General features: G+C 47.1%; 1 protein-coding gene across 2 annotated transcripts in view; it reads left to right on the top strand.

Moving 5' to 3' along the window:
* The window catches only part of IQGAP3 (IQ motif containing GTPase activating protein 3), a 1,503,259-nt gene that overhangs the window by 376,314 nt on the left and 1,109,898 nt on the right, over positions 1-17,047 (top strand). For both annotated transcript variants that reach the window (XM_069607146.1, XM_069607147.1), the window contains exon 15: positions 180-343. In XM_069607146.1, coding sequence (XP_069463247.1) covers positions 180-343 — 164 coding nt within the window. The remainder of the gene's footprint in view (positions 1-179; positions 344-17,047) is intronic.

Raw genomic sequence — 17,047 nt, forward strand, 5'->3', positions numbered from 1 at the left:
ACATAGGACAGATTTTGTATGCTTTTTTTCTTAAACTCCTATCCAGACTTTATACACTGTTGGTAGTGTTACATAGATGTAGAACATTTTGTGCCCTGATGTCAGTCAGATATGCAAATGTCTGCTTTCATATCTGTTATTGCCATCACTGATTAATCTATATTTTCATCTGATTGTAGAAATCCTTGCCATTGGTCTCATTAATGAAGCACTTCAACAGAATAGTGCAGAGAAAACATTAACTGCTTTGTTAATGCCGGCAGTTGGACTTGAGGACGTTACACTCCCAGTTGCCAGGCGTTATCATCAGGTTCTGGCCAGTGTCCTCAAGCGTAAAGCACAGGTATGTTTTACCATATTAACTGATAGCTTGTGTCTTTCAGTTTCAGTGGCACTATGGGTCACAAGATCCATGTTGGTGGGTGGAAGGGATCAGGTGCCTTGGAAGAGATTAAAGACATTGAACATTAACATTGCACCTAGTAACTTTCAACTGTGGGCCTACTCTTACCGTTAAAGTAGGCTTTCAATTCTTCAACTGTGTAATATGCATATTTTTGAGTTATCTGTTGAAGATCTGTTTTATGCTGAATGATCCGACGCACCATGCCCAACCTGAACTTCATACTTAAAAAGAACCATGGCAATTATCACAGTAGTGCTCTAATACTAGATTAGCCAGGTAAGTGGGTGTCCCGGGATGCAAACCTATAAACTGTTGGGGTAGAGTCATCAACGTGGCAGTAAGTTTGCTTCTGATGCTTAAACAAAAAGAACACATCACACTAGCCCTCTGAAAACTCCATTGGTTCCTGATCAAACAGATTCTCTTCCAAACTGCATCACAAAGCACACTTTATTCAGCATGGACCCAGACTAAACCACAAGGATGTTTACCTAGTACCAACTATTAAGAGTGCTCTGATCCAGCAATGATGCGTAGCAACGCTCAGCTAATCGCCAAGTTATACAATAAGGAGATTGCCAGCAAAGGGTGAACCCATTTTGAGGCCCCTAAGCACAGAATCCTCTGCGTTTTTAGACCGTTTTACACAATGAACCTCGCACTACATGCATCATACTGATTCTTTTTGTATGTTGCATTAACAATCGACTTAACAGTACATACTGGGAGCATGTCTTTACACAGCCATGCATGCTTGATTAACAGTGTTGGGCCCTCCAAGTAAAACAGACCACCTTCTCTTTGGAAGCTTTCCATCACACTTAATGGTATTAAAACCACAGACTGGCCAGTCATGTGATTGCTATTCCAGTTCTCAAGCTGCTAATGACATGTAGGGAGATGTATATGAGCATCGGGCACTATCTGCATCCGTGCGTTTGCCACCCATTTGGCGTGTAGGCTGCACAACCTTCCCTTAACATGGCTGCCGGTTCTAGCACGCTTCCACAATGATAGCTATTGGTCTGCACTGTCCGAGGTCATGTATGCCCACAGACCTAAAATAAAATACCATCAGCTTCCACAATCTTTTCATGAGGGCTCTCATCTGGATGAACACATACCCAAGTGTCTTTGCCATGACAATAGAGCCATATCAGGATTTCCGTACTTCTGGCATGCACTGTTCGAGACCACAATTTCCGAATGGGACTTTTTCCTACTAACCTCCACCCTCTCAAGTCTATGTGCAGTATGGCCACCAAAATGGTCGAAAGCCACCATGCAAGACTAATTTACACTACTTTACACAGACCTCAATAGGGGCAAACATTTTCTGGCCAAAAGATCTTAAATCGTCATCACAATAGTTTTTCAAATAAACCACTTCCCAAAGCACTTGGCATGGTCAGGTGTACGCAAGCCCCAATTAGTGACCATCTTTCTGTTAATGAGTGATGTTGAGAGCCACCCGTGTCATGTTGGGCAACAGGTCCAGTTCTGATCCTAACCGTTTAAAACCATGGTGGGCCACTCACAAACTCTAGAGGTAACACCATGGCTAACTGCAGGTAGAATCACTCAGACATCACTTGGGAATAGGAGGAGCCACTCCTTATCTGTAAGAGGGCACTGCCGACACAAGACACTCTTTTTAAATACCACAAGCATAATGATGCACATAACCCATGCACACCATAGGACCACATGCCCTCCTGCCCCCTACACACATGCGCGCACCCACCTATTCTGCTAGCAGTAACCAGAGCAAATAACCCTCTTGCATTCGGTGTCACCTCAGAGGCAGCATGTATGGAATGAGCTGACCTACAATACTTAATTTGGTAACAAAACCTGTATAATTGATGCAGAAGCATGCATGGTGTGAATGAGCTGACATGCAGGGCTCAATCCAAGACACTTGGATGCAACATGTAGGCCCATGGTAGCAGGACTGCATCCATAACCACTGTCGCAAAGATCAAAACGCAAGATCTAAAACCAGACCAACACAATCTGATGATTGAGATTCCAGCTTCTATAAAGTATGGGCCAGTATAAGTAAACCGGAAAGGATTGTATGTAATCGTAGTTTGATTTGCCTCCAGGAAACATGGATGCTCCAACATCCGGCACTGGATGGGTGTACTACCAGTTTTCAAGCTGCCAGAAAGGGGACCTTGGGGCACCCATTTAGTGGCATTCTTAGAATGGTCCAGGTATCTCGCAAGCATCGTTAACTTGATTGACTTAATGCTTGTTATTTGAGGAACACACGACTGGTCAAACCTGTACACATCCCTAGACATACTGATTTTTAATATTTTCTGGCACGTAGGACTTGCTCATCTCGAAATATTTATTGACGCAATTTTGGCATGTCAGCGACTGGCTGGAAAAGATTCCCATTGGCCAGGTGATTGTTCTGGGGGATCTTAATGCTTCCTGCTCAACTATTTTGTCTGCTACAGACCTTCCAAACCTAGTGCATGGTAGAAAAAACATAATGGGCACATCTGGTTACTAAATCCAGAATGCCTTGATTTGACAAAGTTGAACAGTTCGATTGCTGGAGATGTTCCCATTCAATTCACATAGACAAATGGAACTTCTCGCTCCACCTTGGATTAGATCTTTGTCAACCAATGGGCTGTTTGATAGATGCACAGATCTTTTAATCACGCCTTATTAATACAGCGACTATTGTTACGCATCAACTGTTTCAATGTAATCAACTAGGCAAGCTCTGTTTCCATGTTTTCAATCTTTAAGAGTTAATCCGGTGGGTAATCTGGTATACTGGAATGGGGTGGGGGAGCAGTACAAAAGGTAAATGAGGCAGCCTCAACCTCCTTAATTGCCTACTCAATGGATTGACAGTTCCACACCTTTTAGTGTAGATGACTATGGTAAATTCTTGGGGGAACTACTTTCGCATCGCCTACCTCAACGTCAGCTTGCGGGTAAATCCCACAAGAAACATCTCCATTGTTATGATTCCAACCTGGGCACTAGAAAACGGGCCATGTGGGCGGAAATTAGATTCCTAAAACAAAGAGGATCAGTTTAGACTCTTGCTTTGTTCTTTTGCAGAAATTTAAACAGGCATATAAGAATTGGGTGAAAGGCCATCGGGCCAAATGTTATCAACAAGATACAGAGAGCATGTTAAATGTTTTTACGAAATAACGATGCTCGTTCATTTTGGCATCTGATGAACGACATGGATCGATCTCAGCCCGAACACAGAATATAATCATTCCCAGAAGGGTTTCTCTTTTCAGCAGTGTTCATGGACCCTAGGTAAGTTGCTGACAATCTGCCTGCCTCAAATATATCAACCCAGTAAATGGTCCACGATGGTGGATAGAGATCTACTCTTGGAAATTATTCCAGAGATTAGTTACTCATGAGTTCACGGACCCAACAATCTTTCCAACATTTTATTCAAGGGGGATCTGGATATGTGGACATCGATCCTCTTGTGATTGTTTAAGAATGTTGTTTCGACATGCACTTTCCCCCTTTTTAGTCCACTGCTACATCATTCCAATTCATAAAAATGGCCTACGGAATGACCCATTAAATTATCGCCCTATAGAGATTCTCGATGCTGATAGCAAGATATTTTCATCTTTTCACCTGGAATTGTGGCAAAAAAAATAAAATGGGTAGAATTCCACAAGGGCAAAACGGTTATCGCAGGCATCACTGTACCCCTCTGGTTTCATTTTGAAGGTAATTCTCAGCCAGGTTTGGCAGAAGAAACATGACTCAGTCTTTGGTAACAATAGATCTCTCTTCTACTTTCAATGCGGTTGATCGTGGTCTATTGTGGGCTAAATTTGCTGAGATGGTGGGAATCCCATATAGCTTACTTCGATTAATCATTGTTTTACACTCCAGGTCAAATATCCAGGTACTAATGGACCAAAAAGGATCACTGTCTCGTAGCATTCCAACTTCACGAGGGGTCTGGCAGTGTTGTGTACTCGCTCATGGTCTAATTTGTATTTGTGTGACACTGGCGACTTTCTAAGCTCGGCGCCATTGGCTGCTCCCAGGATTCATAATTTAAAATCTCGCTTACCTATGCCGACTCTTTGTTCTTCGATCTTACCCAGATTGGTCTGCAGCGCCTTCTGGCTGCATTTGCTATTTTCGCCCTGGCTCATAACTTCAAGATTAATCCCAATAAAACCAAAATGTTACATTGCCCAAAGCAGAGGAAAACTAAACCAGTTTATTTGGAGAATTGACCAGACTCCACCGGAAAAAGATGATGGTTTTACATATTTGGGATTCCCCATCTTTGTTAAATAGTCCAAACGGCTTGTTTGGGGTTGGTTGGTTGGCCTGCGGGGTGGCCCTTGGGAATCAATTGCTCCGGGTAGACTGGGTATGGCAAATTCTCCATCCTACCTTGTGTTGCATTTTATGACTGTAAACTTGTCCTAAAATTAATGTATGATATCGCGCTTCTGCCATTGAGGACCTTGGATTTAATGCCCATTATTGAGGGTAGGCTGCGGAGGAAGGTATTGTAGGTTTCTCCTGGCACACCTCTCGCAGCTATACAATATGAGCTGTGTCTTTATTAATTAAAAAGTAGAGTTCATTGGCTCCTTGCCTGCACTTATCAAACACCCATTGTCTGTGCCTTAAACCTTGCACTTGCCACCTTGCTGGCTGCACTTCCACTTGTTGTTTTTATCCCTTGCTCAGCACTTTACCCTTCTCCCCTCTCCCTTTCACTTGCGCGTTCTCAATGTCTCCCTTGCCTCGTCGCACTCTGAAACACTTGTGTATGAGTGCGATACAAATAAAATATATCAAATGTCTGTATATTTATTTCAAAATACCATGTCCAACTAAAATTCCCTCCCTTTACATGGAACTTAATCCTATCCTTAAGGAACGCAGAGATGCGTTGTGTGTGAATACATAGACTTTTGTAACCAATTACTTTGTGATCTTGGATTACACAGAGCGATCGTGTTGGCAACCCAATGATGGTCAAAAAAAGCCTTAGTAGACAGGATTGGGCTCTTAAAATGAACATCATACATTCCTATGACTCGCTACAATATTTGTGTCTGGACTTTAAATCAGCTGTTGTCATTGCCCCTTTTATATCCATCTAGTACCATCGGTCGATCAGGCGCCTGTTCATTCGGTTTCGATGGAAACAGATTGTCACCAAGGAAATACTATGTTGTTATCCTTTGTTAAATGATTGTGATTCTTGTCGTTTTTGCAATTCACTAATGTTAACTCAAACTTTGGAGCATTTGTTAATTGGAAAGTAACCAGTAACTGCATTTCGGCAGATTTTAAACATCTTTAGCCCTGATGTCAACAGACTCTGTTAGGGTAATTTCTGGAGGTCGGCAGGGCCATACCCGGGGTCTGCGGACCTCCAGCTATCGGAATGCCCTAACTCCTTCCGTGTCCCAAAGAAGTAGGATGCTCACTCAAGAGCAGTAGGTTACTGCTGTTATTTGCACTGAAACAGACAGGGACAGGTTCATGAAGCGTAGATTCCAAGAGCTTCTCATTGCAATTGGGCTTGCGGGCCCCTTTTGTAGCTGAGTGACGTAACAATGTGCGTCATCGGCAAAAGCTCATCCCCAAACCTATCGCCACTCCGGGTTGGTTCCCTGAGTGGTAGGGTCCGTATAGGACGGTATAGTGAAAGGGTTTATTGGTAGAGAAGAGGTCAGGTGGTACACTTGGGTTGTCCCTGAAAATCGCTACTTGAAAATGGTTACATGAAGAGAGTTAGTGATTGGTTGTGTTGTGGTGCCGTCAGTGGTTAGCCCCTCGTGTCCTGATTGGTCCATCCGCGAGCCCCCAAACCTTGGACCATCGTCATTCCTAGGTCGCAAAGTACCTGGTGTTGGCAACAATGTGTGACTGTGTCAGTGAAGGACAATGGACAGATCCTGTTACTTGCCATTAGAGCGCTGCTTTCCCATTGCTGCCGGGGTCTGAGTTGTTACGCTTTTGTTGCAAGCTGCGTCCCAGACGTGGGACCCCGGTGCTGCTTCAGTCCTTGAAGCTTGGCATCGTATCAGGTCGGCTTTGTCACCTGTTGAGAGACCGTGTTTGAGGCAGAATTACAGGGATTTGATTTGTATTTCTGCTTCTGGTAGCTGCAGCAGTGGCAGGTGTAACATTGGCTGGGGGAGCTCGAAATGTGGATTGCAATGTTGTGACCTTGGCTGCGGTGGCTCTGGTCTAGGGGCTGTTTTGTGTGCCTAGCACTTTGTGGCTCCGTGTGAGCTGATCCGGGCCTGCCGACTCTGGTTTAAGACTGTTATGGACTTGATGGTCGTGCAGAGTATGAATACCTCCGTCCCCAAGTACCACACAGACAACACCAGAAATACTGCCTGTGCGGTCTTTGAGGCCATAGGTGGAAGTCCGTCGGGCCTGATTCAGGAACAGCCAGAAGAACCCCTTGAACGCTCTAAGGCAATGGATTATGAGGTTATGCACAGAACAGGAAGAATAACACAAGAACACAGGTAACTTGACACTGCTTACCTATGTGTACGAAAAGGTTGCCCAGAGATGTGAGGAAGGACTGGACCCCAGGGTAGGAGCTGTATGAGGTCAGGAGTATAGACACGTGGAGGCCTGAGGTCAGGTTCCAAGACAAAGAGACGTGATCCGTAGAGTATCCAGGGACAATACCGTGGTCCGGCAACAAGAGGACCAAAGTTCGAACAGTAGAAGGATGAGGCAGAGCAGTCCGTGGAGCAAAGCGTAGTCTGGCAACAGGAGGTCCAAAGTTCGAACAGTAGAAGGGTGAGGCAAAGCAATCCGTGGACAAAGCGTGGTCGAGGAAACAATCCGTAAGTCAAACCGAAGAACTAAGCGTCACGTGATCCAGGAGGAGAACAGCTGTGAAGCAACGCTCCTTGTTTCCGGAAGCATTTAAACAATGTCAGGAGTCACGTGATACGTGACACGGAAGCGTTGCTGCGTGATGGAAAATCACGTGATCTGTGACGCGCCAGTCTCCGTGGGCAGCGCATGGCGTTATGGCGAGACGAAAACCTCCAGTTCAGCTGCCAAGAACGGGAGTGGCGATAGACGCCAGGTCTGCCATGCTGCAATCTACCATGAGGGGCGAAGGGATGCAAGGGATTACGTGAGCCAGGGTACGTGTGTGGGGTAGTGGGAGGGACGGAGGCCGAGGGCGGAGAAAGAGCACCTGTAGGGGATGCTCTCGGTGCGGGAGACGTGACAAAGACCTACTTTGGCTTGGTTATATGTGGCGGTATAAGCTCCATAAGGCGAGGGGTGTGGGGGTGCGATGCCGTGCTTTGTGCATTGGCCCATTTATAGGGTCTTGTCCTCAGGGTTAGTTGCATGAAGCGTCTGCAAGCATATACACAAACTCTTCTTGCGTTCTGCGATGCGGTTGCTGACCTATATGAAAAATAATAACAATGCATGTCTTTGAGTGTGTATGGTCCTCCAAGTCGTAGCACTGAGCATGTTCTTTGTGTGGTTTTGGTGTGTCGGATCCAGGTGCACAGCAGCACGTGTGTTTCGGTCCGTTGTGGCTATGTAACAATGGCAGGCGTAGGTTTATGACGTTTAGTCGAGCTGGTCCATGTGATCGGTGTCAGCTCCATTGTGGTTCCCTCCTCGTGTTCTGGGTGGGAAGCGGCCAAGATTTGCAGGTGGGGCAGGGTCACGGTGGATGATGACATCTGGGGCAGTGGACAGAGGTGCAAACTCTTCCCGCCGAGGGTGCTTGGGTTGTGACATCATCGGCCATAGTTTGTATGTTGGTCAGGGGAAGGGACCGTCCCATTTTCCCTCTGCAGACCACCCTCTGGTCGACTTGTCGACCACAAAATTATCCACTCTTTTACCCCCTCGCCACACCTTTGTAATACCTGCCAGGTGTCCGTACCGGTCCACGTGATATTCAAATGACCAGTACATATACACACATCCACCCCCGTGCTTGCAATAAACCCATTTCCCAAAATAGCTCTTTTTATTTTGTGGATTTTTAACCTTTATTGATGGTAGGTACGAGTCTGCGTCCACTATCTGTTGTCGTAGCCATTCGCACTCCTTGATGTGTGTATGTACATGCGGATCATTTCTTCTGCTGTATGCTTTGACCTTGCCGTCCATAACTTTATTCCCAATGGTGACGCCATACCCAGTATTATGCATCCTGCCAATACCTTGAGACCATCCGCCAGCCATGACGGCATCCATGACCAGATGTATGAAAATCGGGCTACCATCCTTTTTTGTACCCTTTGCTGCTTCTTCCATCTTTGCGTGCATCTTGGCCAATTGCGATACCGCTTCTGATAGAGTGCCATTATCTTCGTCATTCGCTGGATTGACCGTGCAGCAGGAACTTCCAATTTTTGTGCAAACTCCTCCTTCCATTGCTGTTAGGAGGTCCAGCACGTATCTGTTCTGCAAGACCACCATTCTTATTGCCCTTAGTTCTTTTATTGCATTGAATCCGTCATCATCAGCTCCCATCTTGTAATTTGCAACCATTTTACATTTGCATACGCTTGTACTCTGGGATGTATTACTGAGGAAAAGAACATTGCTGCTCTAGTGAACAATCTGTGAGCTGCAGGGATGTCGCTGAGGGCTGTTTCTGATTTTCCCCATAGGTAGTTTCCGGTTAGTGGTTCTCCTTGCCTCTTTACTCTAGCCAGCGTTCTTCCGCTGGGGTTGGCACCCTGCGATGTGCTAGCCGTTTGCTCCATTGATCTTTTCCTTCTCCTGCTTCCTTCATCCATTTTGGGGAAGTCTTCCATTTTAATGTGTTTCTGTGGTACAACCAGAGAGGGAACATTTACGTGTACCAGGGTACATACTCTGCCCCATGATTGTGGTAGGCTATGGTATGCTTTTGCTCCACAGGCCCAGTAGTGGTCCAATAGGACTGCGGTTCCAGCTCCCCCCTCCGGTAGCTTCACTATTCGTTTGCATCCTTCATTCATTCCTACAGCAGTCTCTCCATCATGCTGGTAACATATCGTGGGGCTTTCCACAGGTATAATCATTAGTGGCTCCTCCTCCTTGTTCAACCACGTGAGTAGTCACGCGCTCTTCGCCCACTCCTTGTAACATCTGTCCTTTTCCTCCTGAACCTTCATTACTGGAACTTTTGCCAATGTTAAGATCTTGCTTCCCACTACTGCGTCCACCCATCCGGTCTTCGTGTATACCTTACCATATATTACTAACAGTGGTCTCTCCAAGCATCCAGGCTCACTTCCTACCTCACTTGCGCTCCATTTACATGGCAGATAATCTAGTGTCACTTCTTTCGTTTCTCCTTTGTCTGGTCCGTCTGTTATGTACCGTAGTCCTTCTGTGAGTTGACAATAATTATTGAACATAGGTAATGTTTTAATGAAGTTATCTTCATATGGGTATGTTGACCTTGAGTTCCACTTGAGTGTCGCCGTTTTCCCTTGGAATCGTCCTCGTGTCTGAAACTGTTCTAGATAGGGATGGCACTCCGCTGTGGGCACCGGCACTTAAGTTGCCACAAATATTCCACAGGCGCTCATGGCGTACGTAATCAACAAGCAGACGTAACAGTTGTCCTTTGTTGTGTCCTTAACTATTTTGAACAAGTTTTTATACCACATGTTGTTAGAGACGTGTGCAGACTCTGTAAGATGTGTCAACCCCATGTACATCAAGGGAAATACTACGTTTACCTCTCTTTACGTTTTGTCCCATGCTACTCGTACCACCTGACACAGTGCTCCTTGCAGCTGGGGTAGGGGAAATGTTAGTATGCTGCCATCCTGAAGCTATTTAGTTCAGATGATATACGTGCCCGTTGTTCTGAGCGGGATATTAATTGTATAAACGCGTTATAGTATACGTGTGGCCGTCTGGGCCTGAAGTAATTTGGCTTTTTAATTCCGTGTATAAATTGGTGTGATAATGCTTCTCGGTGGTCGTGGAGAGGTAACATTTAAGCCTGGGCAGTGATGGATGTGTTTTATCAGATATTTGCACACGATAATTACAATGCGCAATACCTGCATGTGCGAGACAAAAAGAGAAGAGAACATGCACGTGTTTACACAGTGTTGTGCGTATTGCCAATATCTTTGTCTATGTTTCTTTATCGATTTTGTTCGAGCCTTTTAATTTACTCTCTGTCTTATACCGATTACATTAAAATCTTTATCAAGAGTGCAGTGGGGATATTTTCTGTCTGTGATCTCGTCAGCATGGGGTGTGCTGTGGGCTGTTGCACGTTTATGTCCTTGGATGTATCTGACATCTGTGATTTCTTTTTTCCGTCGTCTGTTGCTGTTGCCGAAGTGTTGGCCCTGTCGCTGTAGTGGTGGGGCGTCGTCTGTGCTTTGTAGGGCTTGATGTCGTGGATATGTGTCCAAAAGTCCTTATCCTTCCACTTGACGGCTCTGGGTACCACTTTCTCGAGAGTGTGTGGCACCGTAAATCTAGGGCCGTTCCACTTCCTTCGGTAGTTCCTGAGGAGAACTGTTGTCTCCTTTCACCACCCACTGTCCAGTTTGTTCCTCGTTGTTGGTGGCTTCCTGTTGATTGTTCTCTGACCCACCCTGTGTCCGTTGAATCTGTTGAGAGGTATAGGAGGCACTAGTAACCAGAGAAGTGACATAGTCATACATTTCTTGACCAAAGATATTGTCTGTTCCTTCAGTCATACATCGTTCTTGTGGGTGGTGTTAGTGGAAGGGGCATTTGGCGTCCAGTCACCACCTCGTGGGGTGTGAGATGGTTGTCTGAACCAGGTTTGTTTCTTAACTCAAATAGAGCCAGAGGAAGGCAATAATGCCAACTCTTCTTGGTGGTCTGCTGCGTTTTGGCTATTGATTCTTTTAAGAGGCCGTTCACCTTCACGCCATTGGCTTGTGGGTGGTATGCAAAGGCAAACTTATGTTTAATCCCAAGCAGGGCAGTAATGTGCTGAAATAGTTCATGTGCAAAGTGTGGGCCGTTGACTGACCTTAATACCTTGCAGACCCCCATCTCGAGAACACTTCCCTTACAAGGAAGGTTGCTGCCCGAAGTGCGTCTGCATGGGAGCACGGGCCAGCCTCAATCCACCTTGAAAAGGGGCACACTACCACAATAATGTATTGGTAGCCTTGGCATATGTTGATCATGTCAACGTAGTCGATGTGTGGTTGCAGGAAGGGTCCTTCAGGCCGTGGTATTGTACCTTTGATCACTTGCAACGAATGACCGGCCGTAAATTGTTGGCATATAAGGCAATTGCTGATAAAGTTTGCAATGTGTGAGTTTAGTTCGGGACATAACCATGACTCTTTTATCTGTGCTGCAATTACTTCCTTTCCTGTATGGGTGGGATGGTGTAGTTGAGCCAGCTCAGTTTTTAGTAGGGCAAGGGGCATCACTACTTTGCCTGTGTTATTTTTTCTCCAAAGTGCATCTGTTGGGGACATAGTGCATCCTCTTTTTACCCACAGCTCCTTTTCTGCCATTGGGGCTGCTGCCTGTAGTTCCATAATCTGTGTTTCTGGAATGTGCGTGTAACTGTCTTTTATTATCATCTGCCTCGCCCCCCCACCTTTCTTTTTGTTTTTCTTGGAGGTCCCACATCTCGCCAAAATATGCAGCATATTTTGCATGTGCATCTGCTGTTTCATTACCCCTAGATATTGGGTCTTTGCCATTCGTGTGTGCCTGACATTTCACCAACGCTAACTCGTGTGGGTATGTGATTACTTCTATCTGTACACCCAAGAGGAGAGCATGTTGCACTGGAGTACCGTATGCTCTCCTAAATCCCCTTCTAAGCCATTTTATTAATCGCGAGTCTACCTTAGACGTGACATAGGCACTGACAGAATATATTGTTACTCTTTTGCCGTTGCTTTCTTCTAAACCCAATAAGAGAGCCACCAATTCTGCTGCTTGCGCTGAATGTTTGGGTAATTTGACACATTTTACTGGTACATACGTCCAATCCTCTCTTAATCGCACTACAGCTGCACCTGTCCTTCTTATACCATCACTTTGATCAATTGTTGAGTACTCATCAATGTACAGAACCTCCCCTCCCTCTAGGGCAATGTCTTCTACCTTGTGGGTGGACGAGTAGTAACTCCGATCTATAATCTCATATCCCGTTGTTCTCTGGGTAGTGAGTGTGCTTTTTGTCTTATGCAAAATTGCAAAAAGGTCGTGTTCAACGTACAGCGTGGTGGAGCAACCCATACTGATGGAAGATGATTTTTCTACCGCGAATGCTGCAGCAGCCAGGTGTTGTTCGCACGGGAAGTGTCCCATCGTTACTGAGTTTAAGTGCCTGCTGTAAAATGCTAGGGGTTTGTGTCCCATACTTGTTTTCTGCATTAGTACTGCTTTCATTACTGCACCATCGCAATGCGAGAAGATGTAGAACTCTTATTCGTAGTTGGGAGTGCCCAGAACTGGTGCCGTGGAAATGGCCTCTTTCAGTTTATTGAATGCCTCAGTCATCCCTCTTGTCCATCCCAACTTATTCACCCCTCTTTGTGCTTCCTTAAGAGCTGCCAGTAGGGACCGTATGTATGTGCTGTAGTCGAATACCCATACTCTGCAGTAATTGCGCAGACCAAGAAATGAGTGCAATTCCCTGATCGTTTGTGGCTCAGGTGTATTCTTTGTTTGTGACCTTTGTGGTGCGATGTTTCTCCCTTTCTGTGATCTGACCTGTCCAGTGTAGGGGCGTGGTCTGGCATGCATGGAGTGAGGAAGCAAGGAACCAAGCTCTGGCCGCAATCCTGCGTGTTGATCCTGTTGCAGAGGTAATAACGTGCTAAAGTTAGCAAGAAAGGAACCGCCGGTGAGATAAAGCGACCCACTATGCGCCTGTGCTGAAACAAGGAGAAATCGGACTGCAGACGATGCAGCAAGCCCTCGGAAGCGGGTCCATACCAGACGGCACAAAATGGCGGAGAAGAAAGCGCGCTGAGAAGCCAGAGGGGGGAAGGGCAAGAAGACCGGCGTGGCTCTGCAGAAAACGACAGCAATCGGAGGAGCTCTGGACTGGAGGCGAATCGGCTTGATCGAGAGACTGGTGGGGAGGCGGACTGCAGATTGGGAGGGGCAAATGCAGCGATGGGGAGCTGGGAGTGCGCGCAACCTAAAGCTGAGCTGAGACCACGGAGGGAGGACAGCACGCCAAGGCATTGGAGAACAGTGAAGTGAAGGGAGCTGGAGAGGTGAGGACATCGGAAAGACAGCGGCAGCCACGGGCGCACAAGGGAGTCACCCTGCCAGGGTAGGAAGATTTAATAAGACCCTGCTGGGCGAAGAGACGTAAACGGGAGCGGACACAACGCGAGGAGCCAGGAGCGCGGGGACCGCTGCAGCTGGAGACCCTGGTAAGGAGAGGACATCTGGGGTGGAGGCCCGGGGAGAAAGCGGCAGCCCAAAGCACGCTGAAGCGCCCCACCGCCGCAGTATTAAACTGAAAAAGAGGCCACCGGGTGAAGAGCAGGGACCAGGAGTGCCCACAGAGACAGGGCGAGCACACACCAAAACCGGGAGCAGCCACGGGCACCATAAATATATGCTGAGCTGGAACGCGGAGGGGGCACGCCTGAGGAGAGACTAAGGGGAAGCAACACAGCCCGAGCGGAAGACCCAAGCGCCACTACCGCAAGCCCCGGGCGGACAAGTGATCTAACAAGCTGCTACGTGGGGCACACTGCAAGGCTCGCAGAGGAGCGGCACAGGACGAACTTAAAGAAGCCTAAGTGGGCCTGGACAGGACTGCCGCAGGAAGAACAAAGGTGAGCCACGGGGCAGAGAGGGACACACCTGAAACCAGACAACGCAGGGAGGGCAGGAAGTGAGCAACCCACACTGCCCGTACGCCTGAACTGCCCAGGGCAATGAAATAGGAGGACACGCAAGCAAAGGCCTGAATCCACGACAAGAGCAAAGCCAACACAAATGCGCAGCACAACCTAACGCAACTGTGCTGCAATCAAAGACAGAGGGTCATAAAAAGCCCAGCTAGCCTCCTGCAAAGTTGTATTGCCCAGAAAAGCCGAGGGAAAACCGGAAAACGGCACTCTCGCCTACAACGTGGGGGTAATAACAAGTGGCAGCACAAATAAACCACAAGACCCCATTTCCCCCAGTAGCTGAAGCGGACTGGGGAATAAACACCGAAAGGACTGAAATAAACGAAAGCTAGACACAACTTGAGTCACTGCAGCGTTGGTGGAAGAGTGACAACTACCTGGAAACAGGCCAACACACAAAAGCAGCTGAGAAGGGGGACAGCAGCGGACCAAGCCTGAAGGCAAAGACTAGGGGGCACAGAAGGCACAAGCATTCAACTGGCAGGACACAAAGACACGATCCTGAGAATCAGAGACTCCCCACTCCCCCGCTGCTGGAGCACAGACCTGTCCTAGCGGCTGGGATGCTGACAGAGGTCGGCGCACCCTGCAACGCCCCGTTCAAACATGCCATCCACCAAAGCCAAAGCCAAAGGCAAGGTGAAGATGACGACAATGGATTTGTTCATGGCGCCGAAAACAATGTCCACAGCCCACAGAGGTGCAACAGAAACGGAGGCTCAGACAGAAACAGACAACAGAGATGGGCAGGTGCTGGAGGCCATAGCTGCTCTCAGGACCTTCATAGACACAAAGATAGATGAAGTGAAAACAGACCTGCAGCTAATGAGGCAGGATGCAAGGAACCTTGCAGAAAGAGTGGCTGTAACCGAAGCTGGTGTGTCAGAAACCGCAGAAGCCACAACGGAACTGAAGATCAAGGTGGGGGAATTGGAGAGGAAAGTAATGCTGGAAGCAAGAGCTGAGGAAGCGGAAGGAAGGGCCAGGAGAAGTAACATCAGACTGCTGGGAATCCCTGAAGGAACTGAGCGAATGAACCCGACAAGATATGTAGAGTCCCTACTACAGCAGAAAATAAGTGCAAACAAACTCTCAATGGGATTCGCGGCGGAAAGAGCTCACGATCCCTTCAAAATAAACCACCTCCAGGCTCGCACCCCCACCCGATGATTGCAAAGATCCTCAATTTCCAAGACAGAGAGATTATACTCAAACACTTGAGAGAAGGCGGGATAATGGAGCAAGGAGACTCCAAGATAACAATATACCCTGACTACACGCAAACGGTGCAACGAGCAAGGAACTCCGTTGTCCTGATCAAAGCGAGGCTGAGACAACTAAACCTGAAGTACATGCTGCTCTATCTCTCCAGGCTAGAGGTAATCCACAAAGGGCGAGCCATATTCTTAGAGATCCCAGCAGCAGCCAACATGTGGCTAGAGCACAATAACTTGATGGACGGCCAGGGCAAAGACCCTTGAAATTAACCGAAACTGAGGGAAGGACACAGGGGCACGGAAGAGACATTATCCTTTGACCTGCCACAAGCAGTGCACTTCTCCACCATGAGAGATCCATAAGAGCACTTAACGAACGGCCAAGAAAGAGTTTGGATGACCACTCTGCGTGCAACGCCCTAACCCTTGGAATGACCAGAGCTGGCCTGTTGCCGGCACAACCACGTCCGCACTGGATACCCTGGAAGGGGTGACACAGTGCAGAGGCACCCGAGCACAACACCAGTTGGTATAGTTGCTGGGTGCAACTGTTGAGGCTGCGTTTGTTGTTGCAGTTGTTCCCGTTTTGCACCAGAGTCGGTGGCCAACAAGTCGAGGACACAAGAAAAGAGAGACTACATGTTGATTGACCAAGCACACCTAGCACAAGTGGAGTCAATACAATACATGGGCAGAACGATCTCTGACCACTCGTCTCTGCTAATGCACTGGGCAATGAACGGCCCCAGGCCTTCTATCCCACTATAGCAAATGCCCACAGAGGCATTGATGGATCCAACTTTCAGAGATGAGCTGGGGGACAAGTTGTTAGAATGTCACAGCCAAAAGCGGCAGTGTAGACTGCTGGGGTACAGTGTGGTAGTGTCATGCTGAGAACCTGGTGTCTGCAGAAGCTGCTGAACCCCCGACAATCCACCCAAAATGTGGCACTCTGAGTTGACCTAAATAACTACTCAGTTTACCTCACTTTCAGGGGAAAGGGGGAAGGGACAAAGAAACAAACACCAGGCTGGAAGCTATCAGCTCGCTGGTTCTTCACCTGTAGTTAAAACATAAACATGCAATATTCCTCATTACTCATGGGTTACTATACTAACCTTAAACTCTAAATCCTTAATCAAAATAGTTTAAAAACCATACCTGGTTCTTCTCTTCAGAATGCCCAGAGAAGTGAAAAGCAGACAAGACTTCCTTACTTGTGGACCAGAATCTTATAGATAATTCAGCCTTCTCAGTAGGTCCATGAATGTAAATTAACTTTGTAGTTAGTCTGCTCAACTCAAAGATTCTTGAACAAGGTCTTCAAGTAAGATTTATGAAGTTCTTTTAATTTCTTGTATTGGTTTTTAATATTTTCTTTGTAGAGAGTCTTTTTCTCAGGAACAAATTTAACTTGCGCTGGAATCTTCACGTGGAAAGCCAGAAACCGCGGGAAGAAAAAAAATCACGCGCCTATTCTCCAAATCGTGGGAAATACGCACACGCGCTGACAATTCAATTCGCGGGTAAAA

The sequence above is a fragment of the Ambystoma mexicanum genome, chromosome 1p (assembly GCF_040938575.1).
Source record: "Ambystoma mexicanum isolate Mex_15411 chromosome 1p, UKY_AmexF1_1, whole genome shotgun sequence".
NCBI lineage: Eukaryota > Metazoa > Chordata > Amphibia > Caudata > Ambystomatidae > Ambystoma > Ambystoma mexicanum.